This window comes from Falco peregrinus, chromosome 4 (genome assembly GCF_023634155.1).
Source record: "Falco peregrinus isolate bFalPer1 chromosome 4, bFalPer1.pri, whole genome shotgun sequence".
Taxonomy (NCBI): domain Eukaryota; kingdom Metazoa; phylum Chordata; class Aves; order Falconiformes; family Falconidae; genus Falco; species Falco peregrinus.
In genome coordinates this window covers 64,989,895-65,015,797 of record NC_073724.1, presented here as the reverse complement: position 1 = coordinate 65,015,797, position 25,903 = coordinate 64,989,895, and the positions used below count along the sequence as shown (strand labels likewise).

Genomic DNA, 25,903 nt, shown 5'->3' with positions numbered 1-25,903 from the left:
CTACAGCTCTGCAAAGAAACTTCTGACTAGAGAGAAATATCTACCAGTTTTCTAAGAAAAATAACACAAGAGTTTACACAGGTACTGACACAGTTTAATCCTCAATTTAGGTCACAGAGAGGCAGCATCCAGTGCTTCCTCCCCACCCCATTCCAAAGAACTGAGAATAGGAATGCTCAGCTCTCTACCCTGACAACCACTTAGGGAGAGATTTTACTGCTGTATCTATAACTAGTCATATTGGTCCTAGCCTTCCACCCATGGGCATGAGCAGAGAGGAATAGCAGAGGCATAAAGAATACACCTACGATGTGAAAACATGAAAGATGTGAAGGAGATGATGGTTGGAAAGCTTACAGCAGAGTTTAAAAACTAAAAGGTTGTAGAATAAGAGGAGAGCAGCAGCTCTCGCTGTTGATTTTAGGCCTCCTCCACCACAATGAGTCAATTTTGTCTCTGCATTTCATTCTCTTAGTCAAATCCTCTATCACATTTTACATTTTGTATCCTCCTTGGTATTACTTTTACTACTACAATTTTGCAAGCTTTCTGCTTTGTAAAAGACAACCATAAATTTTACTAGTGAAGTATAAAGATCACAAAAATCAAGATGTGAGAATAAGACTTTTTCAGGAATAAAGGACTTACTGAAAGGAGACAGCATGAAATGCTAAAAAGAATTTAGTAAAGGACTTCAGATTATTTGCGTATCTTCATAAACTCGAAATAGTTTAATGTATTTTAAAATTACTGTAACTTCTAGTTAATTATCACTACCAAAAAAATGAAGCTTAAAACATTCTTAAGTACATCAGCTAAATAATAACAGAAATAAGTACTTAACAACTTAAAAGAAAAACTACATTAGGGCAGATTGATTCAAATTCTGGTAAGTCAGAATTTAGTCATAAGTTTTGTCTCCCATTTCTGTTTGGGTTGGTTTGTTTCCTCTAAGCCAGATGCCTAATTTTTGCAAAGTACTCAACTTCAACTACAAAAGAAAAATATTTCTACTAGAAAATTACTTAAATCTTATCAGACTGGGGAATTACAACAAAACCTTCTCTCCACTTAATTTTTTTTGTTAAGTATTAGAGTAATTTTATATAACATACCTTCCCAACCCCTACTTCTTGATAATTAAGATAGCCTGATGGAAGATTTGCTGACACTGGGATGTGTTGCTCATTGGTCACCACTCTTCCATCTTTTATTAGAGGAAGCCAAGAATATCCAACTATGGAACATGAAAGGCAAGTAATTTCAAATATGTTACAAATCTTTACATAAATTCTTACAAAAGTCTTACTGTACACTTTTGATACACAACTCAAACCAGACAATATTACTTTAAGGTATGATATGAGTTACATTTAAGGTAAAATGATTTGAGCTTAAATGATTAGAAATAATTAAAAAGTCAAATAAATTGCCACTGAGTTTGGAAAAAGCATACATTTGATGTACATTCTAAAACAACATTGGAAACATTAAAATTAAAATAAATACTTAGCAAAATCTTTCAGTCTACAATGTAATTAGGGAGCATTAAATGGATCACAAAAATCACGGGTTACCCAAACAGCATATTTCATAAAATCTCCTCAGTAGTTACTGAAAGTAAAGCATTAGCATACAAACCTTGTGTTTCAACAACATCCTTCTTCTTTGTACTCCCTTTGCTTGAATTATCACAACTAACATGGTAGAAGGTGAACAATAAATGGTGCTTTTCATGTAACTGCGTGGGCAACTCTATTTTAATCTGAAAGATAAAGAATCACCACCTTTGTAGAAGTCTTCAGCTAAAACACTGACGTGCCTCACTGCTTGCAGTAAGCAAGTCCAGGTTATGTGTTATTTGAAGCATGATCAAGAATCACACAAACAAAACTTACAAAAATTTACTTATAGTGAAAAGGGCCCTGATTTATCTGAAGTAACTTCGCAATCCTCAAATTTTTTCTTGTATTTTTCAAACTTACATAATATCTAAACCAGTAAAAGTTACCTCAGAAAGGTAGCTTACCTCATCATAAAACTCCGGATTTTGATGGTGATGAAGAACAGCAGCAAACGCACTTCTAGTAAATACTGGCCCACCTGGCCTACCATAGATACACTAATAATAGAAAAAAAAAGGAAAAAAGAACAAAAAAACCCCCAGTGATTCTTTTTCTTTCTCCACTTAGAACCTGTTTCACCTAGAATTTGAAACATTTTAACTTGTGTTTAACTTGGTTCCTTTGCACAGACAGGGAATGACACAATGTGTACTCTGCCTGCTGTGCAGTAGAGCTCACACTGTGATTTCACCTTAGGATTCCTATACATTTTCCTACTTCTTTTCTTCCAGGCACCTCTTATACACTGTGGTAGCTCATGAACAAACACACTTGGCTCTGCAGTTGACCTAAAGTTTTACTGTTTTAAGTTAAAGAATTCCTCCTGTGGAGCAGGCATAAGCCACCCTTGTTTGCAACAAGTTTATTCTTGGAATTTTTGTTGATAGAAAGAAATTACATGCTCTGAGAGTTCTTTAGTAATCTTTTATATCAAAACCAAGCAAGTATCTAGAAGCTACTCTTATGCCAAATGCAAAAGGACAGAAAATCACCAGCCCAATTAATCCAGTGCTACTGTGTTACTTAGCTAACTGTTCACTATTTTCTTTCATCAGCTACAAAAATCAAAAGACTAACCTTTAAAGGCAAAGAATCCTCTTCATCAGAATCCTTGAACTCAATGCATACTGCAATATTTCTAGCCTAAAGCAGTATTTAAAAATAAAAAACCAACACTTAATGGAAGGCTTATCACAGAAATATAATATGTAAACAATTTTAACCAATCCTGAGAAAGAAGAATGTACAGTTTTCCTGTACTCACCTTTGCAAAAGACTTTTGACTGTCATATTTCAGATACTTGGGATAAACATAAAGATGATTGTTGTAGATGGTGAAAGGCTGAGTGTGTTTTGGTATGCAGGGAACAAACTCCTCTATTTCAAATGTTATTAGTGTCTTGGTACCATTTTCAAACTGTTTCATGGGAATGTATGATGAGTTAACATAATCTGAAAATAAATATAAGAAAACAATAAAAAACTGGGAAAAAAAGCTTGAATGTTCATTTAGCGGTGTTTATTAATACTTACTTGGAAAATCTGGTGACACATTATCAATTGTAACATCCAGATTTCCTAAAACAACAGGAAGTTTGGCCATCTTTTCAGGTCTATAGGAAGGAAAAAACCCACAAAATCAGGCTAAATGCAAAAATATCAGATGCCAGAGAAAAGAGGTAATAGGAAACAGAGGCAAAAGTAATACCCTGAAATAGGAGTATGAAAGGAAAGGTGGTTTGGGGGTGGATGACTGATCTGGTGTTGCTTTTTGCACAGATTTAGTTTTCTTCTCCTTTAAATTCTCAAAAAAAAAAAAAAAAAGGCAAAAAAAGCATGCTTTATTCACAAGCGTGGAAAAGGTTAAGCAAAAAAAACAATGTTTTTCTTTAAATCAAAATGAAAAACTTTGTTAGATAGGGGGGTTTTGCCAGGTAATAATATAGTTTGCAGAAAAGAGGGGACCTATAAGTAAGCTTTTTAAATCTCAATGGCCAGTAATAAGCGTTTATGGTAATGGGGTAGACTTGGGAGAACAGCAAAGGGGTAGAGAATCAAGAAGTTAACAAAATGCATCTTCTACTCTGTCTCCTCCTTTATCTGGAATAATAACTCATGCTGTAAAACATTTACTGTTAACTAGCCTACTATGAAATTTCTTAGATGTTATCATGCAACTAATTCAGAAATTTGATTTGAAGTAGGGGTATTTTCCATGTTAAACCACCAGTGCAGAATCCTTTATAAGTAAAGACAGTGAGCAGCATGATTTTTTAAAAATTATTGCAGAGGAAATGGATGCAAAATTTTCCCAAAATGCAATCCTGCGCTGTGAAGCAAACAACTTTTTCTGTTTGGAGTCTGTATTGGAATTGTAATTGTAATAGCTAAAACTTAGACATTACAATCTCTCTCTTACTAAAATTCCTGTGAAATACTGTACACAACTCCACAAACAGGATGCTGAAATAACCAAAAGCATTTCCTTAATTCACAAAGGAAAGTGATGTGGCAGGCTAATTTACTATAATAGCTTCAGTGTCAATAATACTGTTTATGGCAAGGAGTATTTCAATGCTATGTAAACTTCAATGAAACTAAGAAGCTTGCCATAATATAATTAAAGTATCTGCTACAAACCTCATCTCCTTATTAGATTTGGTAAGCAAGAATAAAATAAAGAAAATACAGGCCAAGCCTTTTGCAATTAGCTATTGTTCAGATCGATACAACTCCAGCTAACTATACAACAGAAGTGGAAATGCCTTTGCAAAGCAGCAAAGATTGCTCAATTATTTTACATCCAATTCAATAAGAAAGCGGATTAAAACTAGTTTATTCATATGGTCATGTCAGTAGGAGATTCTTAAGCCTTGCATACTAACTGATGCAATCTTTAGGAATACTTTGTAAAAAAGGATGACCACTGTTCTGTTACATAGGCATCTGGAGCGCATGCACTCCCAAGAAAGTGGACTTGATACTGGCATTCTCTGTGCAATGTCAGGGAACATGTGATTTCTGCTCATACTTGTTTTCCTTTGAGAACCAGAAGAGTGTACTGTGCACTCCTACCACACAGCTACTTCAGGATATGATGCTTACTGCATGTTAGACACGGCATTATATTTCAATCCTGCTTGTAGCCCCCAGACACTGCAAAGAAAAGACCTGTAGCTTGTATGAAGGCCTTGATTATATTTATACAACTTATATATTTGAAGTGAAAACCATAAATACATACATCAGAAGATTAGATGCTCCAGTTCAAGATCATAACAAAAAATGGCACAGCTTGGGGTGGGGGGTGTTAGGGTGTGGTTGTCTTGTTTATTTCTTAAAGTGGGGAAATTAGACTTACTTCCTGAAATCTGCTAACAATTTCAGCATGTCTTCATTTGAAAGTTTATTACTGTCTTGTCTGAAGAGAGGGGAAAATCTTGAATTTTTGTCCAGAGTTCCTGAGGCATCTTTAAACAGTGTCCTGAAAGTCAAAATCTTACTTTCAGCTGAGTTTATAACGTGTGGAAATTCACTTCAGGCAATTTCTTTACTAAAAATTAGAACATACTGCACTATCCTTCATATTAAGCATTTAACACTCTTGTCATTGTAGGTGAATTTTAAAATATAAATAGCTCAGTCTAACAAATCAGTTGTGAACCATTTCATTCTTAGCAAAATAAAAAATACTGACAATAGAAAACAGTTGGAAATATTCAATGGTTTGAATAATAATATAATGAATTTTTATAAATTTTTTTCATACTACAGAGCTGACGTGTAAGTTTGTCAGAAATACTTGGTTAGTTGAAAGCAAAATAAGAAAAAACTTAAATAGCACCTTAAGTTTTACAGGAAGTGAGATAGAAAATTACATTAAAAAAAAAGTTAGGAAAAAATACAGATTGATAAGATCTGTCCTTACCTAGCTGCCCAGGCAAAAGGCATTCTGTATTGACCTAATCTCTGGCATGCCTGCTTGGCATTCTTCAAAACCTTCTGTGCAACCTTCAAGGGACATAAGAAATAGCCACATTTTTTTGTACCGTTAGTACACAAGAAAAAAAACCCCATATATTGACACAGGTATGAATTGGAAAATCTTCTTTAGAAGATTAATCCTAAGTATGCAAGTGAAAGACAAATTAAAATATCTCTTAACATTTCAAGTTAAGCAGGTTGATTTACACCATTTCACAAGTGAAAACACAGACCCGTCTACACTCCTGATAATACATATTTAATTAAACAAGAAAAAATTATTATACACAAAAACTCATACAAAAGATGGAGCAAAATTCAACTGGTTTTTAAGACAAAATTGTGACTCCAGATAAAAACATTTCCCCCTGACACTTGATCCCCTATTCACCACCCACTCTATATACTACAACACAATCCTGTAAAAAGTAAAATACTCTGCAATACTTGTATATTACAAGTATACACAGATTGATAGTGAAGAGTTCTATGAAGACCACATGGACAATCCTATGTATGAATATTGCAACATTGTTTACATTAGAGCTTTAAATTTTTGGTTTTGTTAACTTTTACGTGAAGAAACAATTGCATTGCACAGAACCAACATGTATAACAATCAGAGCTAGAAACCCACTAGCTTGAGATGTTCAACACTGAGCTGAATCATTTGAGTTAAAGCTGAAGCTCCTGACAGAGCAGTGGGTTTTGCTCTTCCAGAAACCAGCTTCCCCTATGTACCTACACAGAGCAAAATTATTTGCCAGAGACAAAAATCCACAAAGTAAACCTGCCAGAATATTATCCCTGATCTCTGCTGATGACATTATGAAGGGTTGTTTCTATTAGTGTGTTGTTTGAGCCAACTCTCCATTATCCCTTCCTGTAAAAAGGGGGAAGTTGCACTCAGCAGCATAGAACCTTGGTAAGTAATCATCATTAATTCACTGTATTCAATGTTTAAGGGGAGAATAAGAGATCTCTTGGCTACAGAATTTGCTGCTTCCATTTTCCCTTTTTCTTGTCCAGAGCAGTAATTCTGCAAGGAACTGGAACTTGCTCATTGCATTGACACACATGGAGGCCTGTATAGCTGGTACTGGGGTTTTTTTTTCATATTTCAAATTAATACAGTGTAATTCCTGAGAACAAGAACAGAGAAAAAAAAAAAAAAATCAAGCTAAGTGTTCAATTGTATAACATCATAAGCAAATGAATGCCAGAAATCCATATGAATGTTCCTATTGGCTATGCCTGCAGTACAGGTCAACACAAGCCTAGCACTTGGCATTAAATTTGGGAACACTTGGACTTACTTAACCTTCCCATGGGGCTCAGGCCCAAGACCACCAAGATCAGTTACTCAGTTCAGGTTTGTTTTAACTCAGTAACAGCATACACTTCAAAACCAGACTCCTGAAATACAAAGCTGCTGTTTTCCAATGATAGCTGAAAAAACAGTAACTCAAGTATTCCTGGAAAAGCAAATCAGTAGTCTGATCTATATTAAGACTAAGCGAAAAATACAAGGTTTTTTTATGTGTTAACTTAGCCAATATTAAATCAGTAGGAAAGAAGACTGTTCCTTTGCAGAGACTGAAAGTTAACCCTTCCTTCTTCCCTTTCACTAGCTGAAAACAGGAAGAATGTTGACAGTAGCTGATGTTGCTTACAAATAACCCCCACTTTTCAGAGTACCCTGGTCCAACTATTTAAGCATAACTGTAAGGCAACAAAATTAAAACTATTTCTTCAGCAACAAAAAAGAAGCAGCAACTGACAAAGCTTCTTGTAGATATGTTTCAGAAAATATTAAAATGTTCTAGCATCCTAGGTACCTGCAAACTTAGGATGTTTCAGTGGTTTATTACCAAAAGTAATTTGGAGTTCTATGAAATCTGCAAAGCATTTTATACATAAAAACAGAGGCGTAATGATCTTAAAGGCTCTTTAGGAAAAAACAGCAAGAGCGCAGATAAAGTTACAGTAAACTATAGTCACCAAAAAGCAACAATGATACAATAAATAAAGATGCATTAACTGAGACATACAGTTAACCTCTGACCTATATTTAATATTTCATTGTCCAACAAATTTCAACTTTTACATTGAAGTATAATACTCTTCTGTCAAAACAGTTCATTTAAAGCCATTATAAAAATTACAGATTATGTCACAATTATAAAAAGTAAAATAAATGTTAGTTTTAATTTTTAATGTTTCAGTTACTAGTAGCAACTACAACTTAAAATATCAAATCATTCAGTTATCTGAATTCTGTATAAAAGAACTAAGCTTTCAATTTATATTTATTAATTTGAAATCTACCAGTCTTGCCTCAGCATTTTTTCCATGTCACAGAAAAAGATAACATACCTTTGAAGAATCTGAACTCTTCATGTATGGTTCAGCACAATGTGTAATACTTCCCTGTAATACTTTTTCTATTCTAGCCACAAGGAAAATGTCAGTATGAGGACATGTGACAGAGAATATTCCCTGGAAATAAAAGAAGAGATAAATATAAAATGAAAATGCACACACATTTTACATCACATAATAAAAAGCTATCTGAAGCATGCAGGAAAACTCTTCGTATCCAAAATCCTACTAATTCTTTAGGTTACTGGTTCTTACCTGCTTTGGATATTGTAACACAGTTTCGTGAATGTCTTGAATTCTGTGTAAGCTATCACCACTGCCATTCATCATTTGTTGAGATGCACTGGATATCATGTGCCTTACTGAGGTGTGGTTCAAATCAACATGGAAATCTGCCGAAATCTTTCGGTTGTTTTTAATATCAAATAGTGATAATGTAACAAAAAAAGGTTCTACCTAGACATTTAAAAAAAAAAGAATCAAGTGTCATTGCTGGTATCTATATTACTGTAAAAATGTGTATGAAAGGAAAATGAGTAACATTTTTATAAACATTTACACATGGCCATCACTCTAGATACTACTGACAAGATATAATAGTAAAAGAAAAATTCCACTTTCTACAACACAACAAAAAGATAAGCAGCAAAGTTACTTTTTGTAGGATTTAGGCTCTCATTTTGATTTAAAGGTGTAGAAAAAACCCCACTGCATGTTTCTCAATCACAGTAAGGACTTCCTGCTGTTAAGAATAGTGCCAACAAAATATTAAGACATTCATTACCATATTATGAGAAAAAAATTATTTATTTACATTTGTCGTTGGTCCTTCTTCATTTTCTGCAACACAGCATTGCAAATTAAAAGATAAATCGTTACACTTCACAAGAATTTTTTTTCCAAGTTTCTCTTCAAATGGCTTTACTTCTGGTTCAATACCAGAAAAGTCAAGTTTCTTTAAAAAGAGAAAAGAAAAATTAAGGTAAATTGTCTTTCACCTCAAAAGTTTCAACATAAAAGAAAGTAACATGCTTCCTTGTAAAAATTCTAACCTGTGCATCTGGATCCAAGGCAAAAAGTTTAACTCTGCTTTCACTTTTCAACTTGATTTCTGCTTCTCTGGTACTCTGTTCAAAATAAGAAAAAAAAATATCTTAGTTTAACACTATTAAAGTGGTTTTCAACAACATTCCTTTTTCTGTAATGTTCAAAGCTTTACATTTTTTAATTCATGCACTCATATCTCCCTAACTGAGTTTTGCAACTCCTTAGTTTAAATTGCTCCATCATGTCCAAGTAAAAAGTGAGAGAAGATTCCTCTCTCCTCTAAAGGCTTGTCCAGGCCTAGAAACACAAAAATTTAAATCAGCAACATGCAACCTTCCAAGATCATGGGAATTATACTCCAGTATAGCTCGTATAGCACTCTGGCTCCTTAAATGATAAATTTTGTAACACTATTTTATTAAACAACAACAACAACAAAAAGAAAAAAAAAAAAAAAAAAGAAGGTGGTGGTATGAATGTGGGTTGAAGTTCAGAGCTATTCTGAGACCATATGATTGCTCAGGAAACAACAGGTTACCTAAATTAAGAAACACCATCATAGCTCAATTTTTTTCTTTTTCTTGTTTGGTTTTTTTGTTTGTGGTTGTTTTTTTTTTTCCCCTTAAGTCCTACTGCCAGAGTAGTGGTTTTCCTGTGGGTAGATGGAAAAAAACCCAAAAAACTTCCAAAAGATAAAACCCTCACACTGAAAACTCAGTTTGCAGAATACACTATACACTGATCCTGCCTGGGATCTGTGGATACCTGCCTATTACTTTTGTTTTACTGTTTGTTAAAGCAGAATAAAATAGAATGTGAAAACTGATGGTATACATTGGTTACTTTTTTTAAAAAAAGGTATTATTTAAAGACAATTCTATGATTTTTAAAGTCACAGGACATGACAAACAGACATGCATGTGCCAAAATTACCCATGTAGGAGAGTTGCCATTCCCAAAGTAGTAGCTGGCTAAACAGGGATACAAAGTATTACATTACAGACAGGTGTCTATTTTTGAATCAGCCTGTATGAGTTAGAAGAAGTTACCAACCCAAAATGCACATCAGCAACCATCAGCTTGAAGGGATCTGCTGTCTACATCTGCTTTGCTGGAGGTTGAAGAAACTGCTACCATGTCTTAAGAAGAAAAAAAAAAAAAAAGAAAAAAAGAAAAAACCCAACCCCCAAAACCATCAGCCCTAAGAGCTTGAAATCCTATTTTTGGTTGATAATAATAAAAAAAGAATTTGACTTAAAGGACGTATTACAGAAGAGGAACTTCTGAAGTGTGATTTTGAGTATAGATGCTTTAATGGATTTTGTTTACTTCATTATCTGCAACACACACAGAGGAAGAGACAAAATTTGCTGTGAAAGACACAACCCAGACATTGGTACCAGCAGAATATTGGCAGACGTTACTTGTTCAACAGCTGGTATGATTGAGAAATACAGGACTAAACTGTGAAGAAGATTAAAGATGGCAAGAAGGTTGCATGTATGTTTTAGAAAGGGAATAGTGAGTGGCAAGACCTGATGAGGAAGATGCTCTAGTCATAGCAGCAAGACAGAAACTGTTTCAGCTAAGGCACCTTGGATAGTTTTAGATTCTTAGGTGTTTTGTGCACTAAAGACAAGACAAAAATGCTTATCTGACAGACATGGGGCAGGCAGTCAGAACTCAAAAACTGAAAATGTATGTACTCATTGACCCTGTCCTTAGTACGGCAGTGACTCTGTAATTCCATTTCCTCATCTGTAAAACAGGGACAATGTTTTCCTACCTCAAGGAATACTGGGACCCACAATGATTAAGGAGGTACTTGGGTTCACTGATCATGACAGTCACATAATTATTTAAGACAGGACAATTTGTATTCTCTGAAGATTAAAAAAACAAACACACACACACACACCCCCCCATACCAGAACCCCTAACTCACTCCTGGTTACAGATACAAAGAACATGACGTAGGCAGCACAGACAGAGACTTCTGTGTGTACATCTGTGCACTGAAATGCACAATACCATCTTACTTAGTTTATAGTATAAACAGCTGTTCAGAGAAAAATGAAGGCTTGGAGATGTACTCACAAGGGTTAAACCTTTCCTAGGAAGACTGTTTTTTCCCCTATTGTCAGGTGCTCTACAATCACCCCTGAAGGAATTTCTCTTTCCTCAAAAGGATATGAGGTCAGCTATTGTGAAAATCTCCCCCTAGAACCAACAATAATAATAGAGCAGCTATAAACTCTTCTAAAAGAAGCCTCAGTGCCTTGTAAGTCTTCCACTAGGGTAAAAAGAACCAAACCCAAAAAACAGCTGAAAAGACAGTTCAGGCAAGAATAGAGGACAAAAAAGCTCTTGAAACAAACAGTATTAATATAAAGTTATCAAGCTAAGTCATAAACAGTGTACTAACACAAATCGGCAGATTTTTCCCTGTACTTTTCCTCAGGGAAAAAAGGGTTGAAAAATACATTAGAGCAAATCATCTTGAAAGGTAGTGTTTAGTAAAGATGAACTTGAATGGGAAAACTGAAAGACTTATTTTTAAGGAAACAGAAATTTAAATAGGTTATAACCATGAAACAAAAAAAGTAAGTGTTTAAAGAGCCGAGAAAAATAACACGCTAGAAAAATACCTAGTTTAAAGAGCTGCAGGCTTCTGATCAGAAGGTTACGGAAACAGGAAGCAGCATTTGTAGTATTAAAACTATAAGCAGGTGCTGCAGTCCTGAATAAAAGTCCCCTCTGGAAATCATATGGAACCTAAGAAATCCAATAACTAACTATAAACAAAGAAAAATTTCCCACACGATAAGAGCATCTGGTTTTATATTTGTTTCTGTAATAATCTGCATAGCCTCATGTAAGTATGCTGTTTGATGCTTGCAGTTCTTCCAACGAAAACTTGATTGTATGCACCACAGTCCCAATTAATTTCCAAATACAGCCATAGCTGGAGTTACACTGTCACATAATAGCTTATTGTGTACATGTGCTAAGTTGATTACAAAGCAGTAACAGAAAGAATTATGTCAGCCAGCCGTATTTGGGTGCTGAAAGCCTGTTAATGTATTCTGCCTGGACCTTTTGATATGTTAGATATTGTAATAGATAAAATTTATTTTACTGCTTGTACTCAAGTTTGTAAATACTCCTGAAGGGAGTGCAGCTTATTAGGTCATTCAGATTCTCAGAAAAGGAGGAGAGTGCATTCCAGAGCATGGTCAAGTAGAAAAGTTTCAAGACTGCCGGCTGTGCCCCACAGAAGAAAGAGTAAGAAAGTCACAGGAAGGAGTTTGCATTCTGCAACTTCAATAGAAAAAGGTCACCAGCTCCAGTCCTTACATGATTTAACAAAAATTTCTCTCTTACAGAATTCACAAAACTTACTGCAACACACAAGTCACAGATTTAACTGGAAAAGTCTGCAAATGAGCTGAGGAAAAGTTACTGATATTTTCTATTAATTTCTATTTTATTGTATTCTTATTTCTATTTCTACCACACCTCTGTAAGAACAAAGTTGAAAAGCAAGAACTATGTCAATACAAGAAGTATACTGAACTTGCCAGTTCATTACAAACACAAGCATCTTAAAATACACTCACACCATCACTGCTATTAAGCTCCTCTGGACTTCTAACTATAAAAATAAAACTTCAGTGTAACTAGATTGCTATAGAAATGCTTTAGCACTTACCTGCATATAATATAACAATGCCAAATATGCAAAATACAATAGACTAATAACATGATAAAACACGCTGCTTTTAAACAGAATATCAAGGTTTACATAAGCAACAGACAGTAGGTAGTTTGCTTCCAAAACAGAAAATAAGCAGCTCAATAACCACATCTATTCATGTGGTCTACTCAAGCTTTCAAAGCACCACAAACTGACTGGAAGCTAGAAGCCAATACCTTACTTTTACTGAAAGTTCATGTGGCTAACATGTTTAGTACTTTATATCCTGAGCTGGCATTAACAATATATATTACCTTGGCAATTTCAGGATAGTAGTTATCAAAATTACTTGATGAGCTTTCTGTTCTGCTTTGTTCATCATCTGAAATTATAAAACAACATTAAAAAAATATTTTAAAAAAACAAGCGAACAAACAAATAAAATCCCAAACCCTCAAACTACTCATACAAGACTCCATCAAAAAACATCAAAAATATTTTTGCTATTTTTTTAAACTCCTACACCCTCAAAGAAGAAAATTGTTAACATAAACAAGTTGTGGATGACTCCCTCATTTCATTCTGATGCAGTGACTTTTGGAGGCTGTAACCAGTTACATAAAATGATATAGTAGAAGAAATTGCTAATTTTACCCAGAAAATAGCTTTAATATTAATTTTGACATCTGTACAAGGAAAAGAGATACTCATTGCACAAATTTACATTACCCTTTCCACTATGCATTGTAACTTGATTTCAAAACAAGTTCCCTCTGTTCATTAGGTTCCCATCTCTACTCTCCCATGGTTACTGAATTTACAAAGCAACTATTCAGTTAGCTAAAACCATCTTACAGTTTCAAGGTCATTTGGGGACCACTGACTAAAATGTCTTTCACAGAGGCACAGGCTTCCCTTTTTCTCGTTTGCTTTTATTGCAAACATTATGCTGAAGTCCAGCAATCGTCACCAAAGACTGTGATAACTCATTTTAATCTCTGATGATCCCTTTGGTACATTGTGCTATTTATAAGCAGAACATTCTTCTATAACCTCTTCCAGGTCCTTTTGGATATGTATACACTTGGTCTCAAACCAGTCGCCCTCTCCATCCACTCCCATGAAGAAAAATGCATGAGAGGACACCTAGACTATCCTTTTGTCACCAAACTATTAAATATACCTACATCAAATTTTTTACAGATACCTATTTTACCTATTCTTAAAAGGGCTCCAACAGAAAAGATTCTACACCCGAGCAATCTATTTCAGTACTTTAGGGAAGCATTTGTGGTAAAGGGAGTAATATCTAAAGTGCCCCACTGCAACCACAATTTCTTATCCTTCTACCTACAGTAATCACAGAACAGATTATTCCATTTTCAGCAGAATTTGACACATTTCAGAACAAGTCCCTCATAAGTTTTCTCTTTTCCTTAAACTGCCTCAGTCCTGATTTTTCCTTGTGAGTTCTATTTTTCTAGACTTCTGTCATTGTTCTCTTCTAGACTTATCTCAACCGGTATCAATACAGAACAATGCTATTTTAATGCCAAAAGGTCAAAACTCTCATCAGTTCAGACAGACAGTAGAAAGGCCTACAATTTTTATGACCAAAGAAAACAAAAAAATGTAGTCACAATAAAGCCTTTCTTTCCAAATGCATGCACATACATGCTGCCACATAACTGTATTAGCGTTGCTAGAAACCCTACTTACCTTCGTGAGACTCTCCATTTCTTTTTTCTTGCATTGCAGCCTCAAAATTAAGCTGAAGGATTTTGTTCAGAGTGTTTATCCATTCTTCCATTTCAAGTTCACTATCTGCAGCTAGAAGGTAACTACTTTTGTCTTGCATCTTGAGCTCAAAGGCAAAACGTCTGACTTTATTGTTCTATAAGAAAATTTAAAAATCTTTACAATATCTTTACATACCGTCTACTCACAATCAAAGGAAGTTATATGCTTTTCAGAACTTTTAATAAAAATACAGTTTAATATTTTGAACAAGCATATTATAATTACACTTTTTCCTCTCTGACATTTGACCTGAAGTTATTTGTACAGCTGCAACATGTGGAAGTATGAAAGATAACAGCCCATTTTTCAGTTTCCGCTCATCATTCTGTTTGTAATAATTTTTAAAAAACAAAAAATCCAATTTCCAAATACCAAGTCTTCCCGTACTCCTATCATCTAGAAATGAAGCTAACTAAGATCTACTGATGAAAAAAAAAAAAAGCATGAAACTATTAATATTTGAGTGAAAATCATTTGCAAATTGGGATGTCACACTGGAGGTTAAATCATAACCAACCTCAGCTCTGAATGCCATGATCTTGCTAGTCTTTTAAATGCACTTGAAATTGGGAATCAGTTCCTCCTTTGTTCCTCAACCATTACTGTCACCCTCTTTGCACAACTTAAATCAAGCCTTCAAAGGCTACCTAGCTTGACTCATGTTCCTGAGAATGAATTCACAAGTCTTATATGAAAACTCTATAGTCATCAATTTAATTTTAAAAATTGGTAATTCATTAGATAAACATTCAAACACACCATAAGACAGACTTAATGGTTGGGGTACTTTTTTTGTTTGGTTGTTTGAAGTTAAATTAAATGCCAAATCACATTTTAGTTTTGTTATAACTCAGATTTTTCAATTAATTTTTCAATTAACAGACTAACTACTCGGTAAAACAGTCTGCTTTCTACCAAAGATGAGTTTCCGTTAAGGAAAATAGAAACAAATGTATGGACTTCAGGTCTAAGGCAGTCTTAACAATTAAAATCAGTACTGAAATAAATGAAAAAAATCTTAGGAACAGTAACCTTTAACTTTCACAGCATAAAACCTTGATACAGGCCATACATATCACACTTCTCAGTTTTCACATATCACGGAACTGGAGCAACCATGCCTATATATGACTGTATGTGTGAATATATACACTGCATATATTATGTGACTGCACTTCTCTGTGATGCAGAAAAGTCTCAATATACTTCAGCATTAAAACAAAACAAGCAAAACAAAACAAGCAAAACAAAACAAACGCAAACGCAAACGCAAACAGTATTTTGGGAACTCCTGTCTTTTCATGTAAGTTGTGGAAAAAAAGCCCAAACAAAAAAAAAAAAATCAAAGAAGAAAAAAAAAAAAAGCCCAAAACAAAAGAGAAACACCCCAACAAACAACCCCTTCCATTGCATATATTCAGCATTGCTCTTATACAAGTACTGATGAAGGTGCATATTCTGCTCTGTTCTGTTTTATCTTTAATGTCTCTTAGTGAAGTCGGCATTTTTCTTTCTTGTGCACCTACTGCCTTTGAAAAACAAGTAAGTATATGTACTAAATGAATTCAACACAGAAAAGACAAATTTTATATGAATACAATAGGAACTAACAACCCCTCATCAAAAATATATGCTATGAAACTGCTGGTACTGTAGAGTACAGTATGGTATTCAAGAGACAATCCAACTGTAAACTTTAAGCATCTAAAGTACAATTTTACTTAACGACTACTGTATCAGCCTAAAACCTTCCTGGCAGTAGAACAAAGGAACAGCAATTAAAAAAAAAAACAAACCACAACAGGCTTCTGACAGTCTGGAAATTTCAGGTTACTTGAATTGAACTGATGGAATAGAAAGCATGGAACAGTACTTCATGAAAAGATGGTTTTAAAAAAAGGGGGATTTTCAGAATTAAAAAAACCAAAACCACAGAATCACAGTATGGTTAGAGGTTGGAAGGGGCCTCTGGAGGTCATCTAGTCCAGCCTCCCTGCTCAAGCAGAGCCACCTACAGCCAGCTGGCCCAGGACCATGTCCAGGCAGCTTTTGATTATCTCCAAGAATGGAGAGTCTGTAACTTCTCTGGGTCACCTGTGCCTGCACTCAGTTACCTTTGTAGTGAAAAAAGTTTCCTGATGTTCAGAGGGAACCTCTTGTGTTTCAGGTTGTGCATGCTGCCACTGGGCCTGTCACCAAGCACCACTGAGCAGAACCCATAGTAAAATGTACACTGATGAAATCCCCCTGAGCCGTCTCTTCTCCAGGCTGAACAAACCCTGCTTTCTCAGCCTTTGGACTCTGTCCAGGATGTTCATGTCTGTCTCTTACTGGGGAGCCCAGAACAGCATGCAGGACTCCAGGTATGGCTTAGCCAGTGCTATTCATCTGTTCAGATGGGAAGAACTGCCACCCTCAGCCTGCTGACAACACTTGTCCTAACGCAGCCCAGGATACCATTAGCCCTCTTTGCAGCAAGGGCAGATTGCTGGCTAATGTTCAATTTGGTGTCCACCAGGACCCCCGGGTCCTTTTCTGCCGACTGCTTTCCAATGTGTGGCCTGTCCAGCATGTACTGGTGCCTGGGGTTGTTCTCCCCAGCTGCAACACTTCACACTTCCCTCTGCTGCAGTGCCTTTCTTTCATTTAACTTTGGAAAATCTCAGTGTTTTCTGATGATGTAAACTAATATTGTAGTGTCCACAACAGTCTGTACCAGAGCCACAGGCTGAGAGCCAGAAACAAGCCATCACCTAAGTGGGAAACAAAAGGAGCCAGAAACAGCCCAGAAGATGGAGAATACATATTATCAGAGAGAGGGACTCCAAAGCAGACTAAGTTGAGCAACAGAACGAAAGATACATGTTAAGTGGGGGAAAAAATAAAAAAAGACTACAATTGTGTTTAGGAACCAGTTTTTTTGTTTGTCAGTTTGTTTTGAAAAACACAAATCAAACTCATTTCAGTGGAGTTGGCAAGAATTATACCCCTAAGGCAAAACAATGTGTGTAAATCTGTATACAGAACTTGCAATATGATTAAATTTATTACAGTTATAAGACTTTCCATGCAAAGTGTCTATTAAGTATGTATCCAAAAACATTACTACAATATTTGGAAGAAAATAATCCTCTGTAAAGCTGTTGTACCTCTCTGCATAGATCTTCAAACAACTTCATGCTAAAATAAAAATCATGTAAGAAATACATTTTTATTAAACTTTGCCTACTTCTATCCAAGTTAACAAAATCCTAAAACTCAAGAGTTTTTTTCCACGTATGTTATGCCTAAGAGAACAGTTACATGTTGTACTCTTAAATACATAACAGAATCACAGAAAAACACACCACCAAAACAAACCAAACCCAAAAACTTTTCTGTGGCACTTGGAAGGGTGACTGAATTTAATACAATTCGCACAATAAAAATCCCACACAAGAAGCTATGCAAAACATTTTGCAACTCATGTAAGCACAAAATGTAATTGAAATGAACTTTGATTTTATGCTGTCTTTACTTTGCCATGATTTAAGGTTGGGAGGAGTTTGTGTCTTTGCCTTAAGATTTTATTTGATATTTTTGATAAATACTCATCGTCAACTAGTAATCATGTTCTTTTCAGAAAGATTTTTCAAATTCAGCCTCCTGCCCTTTAAAAACTCATTCACTGCTTTTGCAAGATACAGATTGTCTAATTGTTCCTCTGCATAATATGCACTTATCTATATCTGACAAGTTTATCTGTATTTTAACAAAATCCATTTGCTATCAAGCAGAATTAACTGGAGAACAGGAAGAAAAATTATAATTACCTGAACCACTCCCATACATGAATCTAGAAATATTGACCCTTTAGGTTCTTTTGATATTTTTTCATCTTTGTAGAAATTGAGATTATAGGATCCATCACCAAGTTGGATTAAGTGGAAAAATCTTCTTTTAAAAGACTAGCAAAAATAAAGGAGGAAAGAAAAACAATTGGAATACTAGTATTAATCAGCTTCATGTTACAAAACCTGTAAGTGCTATTTACCCAGTAAGTTATAGAAAAAAGCTTTTATTTACACATAACCTAGTCAGTATCCTCTGAAAATAAATCAGAAATCTTTAATTTAAAAAAAAAAACCACTTAAAAACATGAAGATTGTATTGTTACTGTCCTCTACAATGTTATACATAATAGATATTTATTGTCATAACCATAGAAGTACCTTAAGTTTGCTTCTAAATAAAGAGGCAATACAAATAAAAACATTATATAGCCCATTCTCTACTAATAACACACAACACGGTCCAGTTAAGAAAATTATTTTAAAAGCTGGACTTCTCCCATATACTGGATTTTTAATGCATTTTTTCTGATTCAAGTACAATAAAAGGAAATTAAGATTTCACAGATATAAATTACGTACAGGCTTCCCTCTTTCATCCCACACTATTTTTTTAGAAGTAAACCACATACAAATTGACTTCTCAAAGGCACAGTGACATTTAATATCGGTGCTCAGGTTTTACCACCCATAAGACATTCTTAAACTTACTCTCATTGTCACACTGATTGCACTATTCATGTTGCCTTTGTACAGCCATCCTTGTTTTGTTATTCCACCCTTCTGAGACCCAAGAGATGCTGCATCCTGAAGATGAAGAAAGGGAAACTTGAATCGAGATTTCTCAAACTATTTTGCTTTCTATGTTTTACTTCAAAGACATTACTTAAGAATTTACAGAGAACTACAACTCAATTTCTTGAATTGGATCCGCCCTTCTATAAATCAGAATCAAAACTTTCTAAAGAGAAAAGACCAAACATGCCAGTAGTGGCAAGTTCACAAACAGCAGACCCAATGCATTCATCACACATCACACCCACTGCCTGTATACCACTTCCATCTGCCAGTTGATGGAACAGAATAACTACATTAAAACACACAGGATGTTAACAACTACCAAAAAGCAGCACTCTACTATCAAAACCAATCAAAATGAGAGATTTATAATTGCCGCAGAATAAATATTGGATCACCAGTTCAAATAATCCTTTGGCATAGTACCAATATGATAATACCATAGTTTCCAGTTAATGTAACCCATTTTGACAAAGCAAAACCATCAATGCATTAGACATGTAGAAGATTTTCAGCCATCTAGAGCAGAAATACTCCTGATAGCTGATTTTGAATGTTAGGATAATAAATTAAGTATCCAGTTGAAAACAAAACCACAAAACTTCCTCAAGTGCCTTGACTACTTTTTCTAATTCCTTTTCTCGGCTATTAACAGAACATACAACAAGAAGTAATTACATATTGGGGATAGAGTCATTAGTTCAACAACTGAACAGTAAAAGCAAATTTTGCAATAGTATGAATTAGTTTCCGGAACTAAATTAAGGAACATTCTGTAAAAAGTTACTATTCATTTACAACTTATTTACTCTGCCTAGCCTGCATATTCATATGCATATGCACATGAACTTCAAAAAAAGTGCAAACTGAAGTCAAAAGATGCATCAATCTGTTTCTTCAAAAATTCTAGTCAGCTTCACACTATGGAAGTTAGGCCCCATGAGGATGACATGGTCACCAACTATCAGAGCATCTGATACAACGCCCCAGAAGCATAGACCAAAAACACTCAGTACATTTTCATATGGCCCAGGAGGTCTCACTGTCCAAGTAAAACAGTCTACTTGTTTCATATTTTCAAGTCATTAGTCCCCACCCCCTTCTGTTATTCTAGATAAACATTTTTCTTGTACAACCACCAGGACACAGAAACAACTTAAAACACTGGGTTTCCAAGTACGATTCCCCACCTCCAGTGGCGGGAGTTATCCCCACGGAAAGGATGGTTTAAAACCATCTTTTACAGGAGTAAGATGATGAGTTATCATCAAAACTTGGCACAAACCAACCAGTGTTTTCCTGTAATTTCACAAACCATCCATACAGACAGACCTGACATTAAGAATTCCTTCATTACCTGTATCAACAAAAATTAAAATATAGCTCTATTTAAACTCTTTTTCCAATTCCAAGCCTCTGAGATGCACTGCTTCCCAGCTCTGTTGAGCTGCATACTGTTTTCCAACAATAAACCTGACTGTCATTTGGGCCTCTCTAGTTACACCATTTCTTTCTGTCAGGCAGAATTCCTGCTTACAGAGCCAAAAAGCTACTGACTTTCCAGCTGACCATCTGTTAATACAAAGGAACCCACAACTCAGTTAACACCCGACTTCTACACTGAAAACATACTTCCTGTTTCCAACTGGTAAGTTAATTTCCTCACTTTTATTATTACTGCTGCACACTGTGCTTCACTTTTTTAATGATCTTTCCCACAAACTCTGCTCCAAAATTTACTTCAACAGCAACTATTTCAACAAAACCAACTTCATATCTTGATCCCATACCCCAGGCTGATTTAAAAATTCCATTTACAAACATCAACCTGATGGCCAGATAGCGCAAATTTGTTTTGGAAAGGTATTCTCTCTTTTTTAACAATGAAGATTAAACTAATCTTTATCTGGTTTTCCTCCAATTTTCAATCACTTGCAGCTTTTTGTTTTCTACCATTCTCTTAAACAAATCAGCTTGCTTAAACACACAAACAAAAGTGCAAAAAAAAAGACCAAACAACTTTTAATCTAACATTTGTATACATGCTTTTTGGCATACAAAGATGTCAGTGCTTGACAGAAGAACGTCTTGCATTAATTCTTCCCTTAAGGAAAGAGTTTATGGTGCCCCCACCCTATTCCCATTAAGCTCTCTTTTCTTCCTAGCATGCTTTTTTCTTGTGTTTATATTTTAAGTTCCTGAAAGAATAGAAGACCTCTTCTCCAGTGGCTGTACCCCTGAAAAGAGATGTGACATTCCTGCCTGCTCTAACAGGAAACTGGGCAGAAGGAAACAGGAAGTCCTCTCCACTTACACTTCCTAGTAAAACACATACCACCTGACAACAGCCAAGCTATAGTTTTTCAGTGTTTAGCTAACTCTAGCCAGAAGTATTTCTCCGAGTCACAATCAGTCAATTATATCTTCACCTAACTTTTTTTCATGTTTAGCTCACTGTTTTTTAAAACACTTCTGTTGTCAGAAATGCTACCACAGTAAATAACGCCAAGTCTTTTCAACTTCAGTATAAATAGAAATCATAATTATTCACATCTTACAAATAGGAAGATTTGCATACAGACGCATGAATTTATTTGCCCAAATATCATACTGCAGATTAACAGCAGCACTGGAGAAATGGCATCCTGAGACTATCTGTTCAGGAATCTACCTATCCTGATGCACTCCCTGAACTACTTTTTCACATTTAATCCAGGAAAACTTGTAAGGAACTACTTTTATTTCATATGCATAAGTTCTGAATTTGAGGAATTTATAAGCGAAGTAATTGTAAAAGGGTAAAAACTAAAAAACAATTATTTTGTTTTAATTCTTTTCTGTGACACAAGAGTTCAAGTACTTCTAAAAAAAACTACTGGTATTTAAACACTGTTTTGAAATAGGGCGTGGCATAAAAAAAAATCACAAAAAGAACAGGAGCAGTTATTGAAAAAAAGTCTTTGACTTTTGAAACGTACTTGAAAATTGCTTGAGGCTATAGATCTATGGTCTCCCTAAGCCAGTGACAAAAAAAGAAAATACCTTGAGAGTTTTAGTTCATTTTTTTAGCTTTTGTTTCCATGATGGATCTCCAGGTCTTATCCTATACTCAAGTTTGTAACAAATCAACATTAATTCACACTGTGTGCTATACTGTCATGCATGCTTAAGTGTGTGCACTGACATTGTTGGAGCAGATTCATCTATGGTTTTACTCTACTTTGTGATCAAACTGCTTGAAACATTTCCCTATATATATCCATCTACACAGTAACAGTATAAGGCAAGACAGATTTTTTGAAAGCTGAAGGATTATAGATCACCACGCATTAAAACTTCAATTTCACCATCTGTCAAAACTTGTTCTACTCATGTGACAGACCTCAGGAGTACAAGGCTATGTGAAAGAAGATTGGCAAACAAATGCAGTTATTTTACCTATCGGGCTGTTCAAGCTAATCTCCATTGGCATTTACTGACATCAACACTTGGTTACCCAACTTGTAAACTCTTCTTACCCAACATGTTCTACCGAAAGCAAAAGAAAGTAAGGAATTACTATTATCTCACCTCATCTTTATCTGCTTCTTCATCCACTTCATATAAGTGAACTGGAAGCTTCTCTGATTTTGTCCCTTTACTAGGAAAGAAAAAGTTTCTAAAATACTAGAAATTTTGTGATTAATTACATATTTTATAGCTGCAAAAATAAAGATGTTATTTTCCTAACTGAAGGGAAAAAACCCACAAGAATAACAGAGAGTAAAAGCATGTATTTTTTATGAAATATATTTCTCAGCCAACAAATTTCCTAATTTGCACATCTGCCCACAGTCATCTTTCTGTTCTGATTGTCACTGTCCCTATGTGTAACTGAAGAGAACCAAATGCATTCCTATTCACTGCACTCCTAATATCTTAGAAGCAAGAATTCATACCTGCAACTGTTGGCTCCTGTTCGGACAATGTGTTTAAATTCCTGCTGACTACCGTGGGTTTTGTTCAAGGCAAGTAAAAACCAGATACTGACTTTTACAAAACCTGTGAGCATACTGGAACTTTTCACAGGGAAAGGAAACTATTTCTTAACTGACAGATGTAGGAGAGTAGGTAGGGAAGACATAGATCTTCCAGAGCTGTGGGATTCAGAGTATTGAGCCACTCTCAGATATTTTAAGTGAAGGGTCTAATCCGTATACTCTCCCTGAAAAAATCTGAAGTTGGAAAAGATTTCTCTAACAGATGGTTTAGAAACTCTGTAATACATGTAGAACAGGCTTTTACTTTGAATCATCCTGTGAAAATCTGCACTAGTTCAAACACTTGCTTTAACCGTCTTGGTTAAGTTCTATTCCCTAAGCTCCTAAAGAGTGTTCCAAAAGCTGCCTTTGAAGCTACAAAAACAGGATATCACCATTTTAGTTTCATCTAAACATTAGCCTGTTTTATTTATCATACGTACATTCACACTGACAATGATACAACTTCTTGTTTTGATCTGCCTATTAATAAGGCAGTGTTATTACGGTATCTTTCCAGAAAATGGTTTAACAAGATTTTACATCTTTGAGTTCATCGTTATAAATTCCATCCAACGAATCTTTATCATCTCTACTGACAATTAAACACTGATACAGCATATTTCAAGTTACATATTACATATTAATGTATTTATTACATAAAGGTATTAATATATTAAATACAGGTAAAGTTCCTTCACCAATGCAAAATCTTTATTATACCACTAGATAACATACATACTTTGGAAGCTGTCGAAACTCTCCTGAGTAATCTTCATATCTATAGTTAACAACGTGCCAGTCTGAATTGTAGGTTTTGATGCACTGTTTTAATGAAAACCAAATATCAATATTAATTGGAAGGGGATTAACAGCATTCCCTAGACTCACACACAAAAAAACCCTCTTAAATTATGGCTGTTTATGAACTATCATGGTTACATGCAAATCTCTGAAAATTCTGGACACTTCCCTTCTTTTGCAATCCAGTCTAGTGCAATACAGCTTTTTCCAACAAGCGATATGTTTCAGTGGGATGCTATCATCTGCCAGATGTGTATTTTATAAAACCAGAAAATGGTGAATACACTCAGCATCTGGATTAACCATCTTGAGTTGTCTGAAAAGTTAAAGCAGCGTTTTGCTGCAGCTGAAAGCATGACTGAAACTTTAGAAAACACCATTAAAATACAGATATATTATTAAAATAGCATATCCAATTTCACACTTATACAGAGAAACTAAAAACATCTTTACCTTAAATTTATACTTCTAGTGTAATTAAATTAATATTTAAACTGTATACTTGCAGATGTTGAAAAGCAATTATGTCATTAAGCTCTGGTCTAGATTACAGAAAATACCATTTTACTCCACTCATATTGCTACAACATAAAAGTACTGATTTATTTTGGCTTTGACATAAAACCAACAAAATCTGTTGCCAGCAATCGTATGGTACAAAAATTAATATATCACACAAATACACTTACATGTACACAAACATAGCATCTAATAATTCAGAACTATTTTCTTTATATTTCAAAATACAAAGTTAGTACTTGCCAAGCAATCGTTTCTGCAGAAACTCATTAAACTTCATGAATTACCTGTAACACTCCTCCCTCCTTGTCTGTCTTCTTCAAATTTATCTTAGAACCTTATCTTAGAACTGTTTAGGTTAGGTATTAAGGGTATGTATCACTGCGGATAAATCACTTTGAGGTTCAAGGTAGATTCAGCTATTTGAAGCTCCTTCAGGTTTCTCAGAATTACAACATTCCTTTGTTTCAGAAGTTAAAATACCAGCTCAAAGGATATCAGTAGAAAACCAGTAGATAGTATTAAAAGACAAAAAACTGTAAACCTTTCATTCCTAAAAGGCTTCAACAAGACACTGAATGAAATGCTACATCAGTCAGAACCAAGGGTATGCCAACATAAGCAAGGAGTTATGAGAAACTTTACGTCTGAGGATGTTTCTTCTATATATTGCATACAAATGGAGCAGTCATAATGAATTTTGGCCTCTACAAGTATTACAGTTATGAATTATGAACAAACTAAGAACAACTTGTGCGAAACACTTTATCTGGAAATAAAGACACAACAATTCATTCTGGATTTACTGTTGCTCCCGATACTTATATATAGAAATCACCCATGCTCATCCGGGAAAGCCCAAAGCATGAAGAAGGTGGCAGAGAAGCATCTGCAAAAGCCAGTTACACAAACAAAGTAATTCAAAGCTATCCTGTAATCCTTCTTTTCCAGCCATTGATGGAAAAAATACTAGGTTTTCCTGGAAATTTTCCCTTGAAATCATTGACAAGTAAGTGGCAGTAAATATTTTTAAAAGTTTCAGGTTTTTCCCCCCGTTTTTTTAAATAAATGAAGCAGAAGAAAAACAACTCAAATATAATACTGTTATTACACAGCCACATACAATTCCAGTATTACCTCAGTTACAAACAAGCTTTGAGCTTCCTTCTCTGCATTTTCAGGAACTGTTGAACGAATGTATCGACTCTGCCGCTTCAATAATGCTGTCTGATAAACAACAAAAACAATGTAAGAAACTTGCAATTAAAGGAAAGATGACACATAGCAACACTCCGTTGTATCACTACAACTAAGACAGAAGCAGAAAACACTTAAGACATCTAAAAAAACCAGACTGCAGAAAACATCCTGTGAACACACCATTTCAGAAGAGCCAAG

The 25,903-nt window shown here is 34.9% G+C and overlaps 1 protein-coding gene across 14 annotated transcripts in view; it reads right to left on the bottom strand.

Annotated features, from left to right (window-relative positions):
- Positions 1–25,903, bottom strand: part of DOCK9 (dedicator of cytokinesis 9) — a 128,780-nt gene that overhangs the window by 59,226 nt on the left and 43,651 nt on the right. For all 14 annotated transcript variants that reach the window (XM_055802103.1, XM_055802100.1, XM_055802102.1 and 11 more), the window contains exons 3-21: positions 25,643–25,732; positions 23,925–24,007; positions 22,734–22,803; positions 19,077–19,172; positions 18,348–18,482; positions 14,455–14,629; positions 13,050–13,117; positions 9,044–9,118; positions 8,806–8,946; positions 8,247–8,447; positions 7,986–8,108; positions 5,554–5,636; positions 4,987–5,109; positions 3,159–3,238; positions 2,890–3,077; positions 2,703–2,768; positions 2,030–2,122; positions 1,642–1,765; positions 1,116–1,237 (exon numbers count right to left, since the gene is read on the bottom strand). In XM_055802103.1, coding sequence (XP_055658078.1) covers positions 1,116–1,237; positions 1,642–1,765; positions 2,030–2,122; positions 2,703–2,768; positions 2,890–3,077; positions 3,159–3,238; positions 4,987–5,109; positions 5,554–5,636; positions 7,986–8,108; positions 8,247–8,447; positions 8,806–8,946; positions 9,044–9,118; positions 13,050–13,117; positions 14,455–14,629; positions 18,348–18,482; positions 19,077–19,172; positions 22,734–22,803; positions 23,925–24,007; positions 25,643–25,732 — 2,136 coding nt within the window. The remainder of the gene's footprint in view (positions 1–1,115; positions 1,238–1,641; positions 1,766–2,029; positions 2,123–2,702; positions 2,769–2,889; positions 3,078–3,158; positions 3,239–4,986; positions 5,110–5,553; positions 5,637–7,985; positions 8,109–8,246; positions 8,448–8,805; positions 8,947–9,043; positions 9,119–13,049; positions 13,118–14,454; positions 14,630–18,347; positions 18,483–19,076; positions 19,173–22,733; positions 22,804–23,924; positions 24,008–25,642; positions 25,733–25,903) is intronic.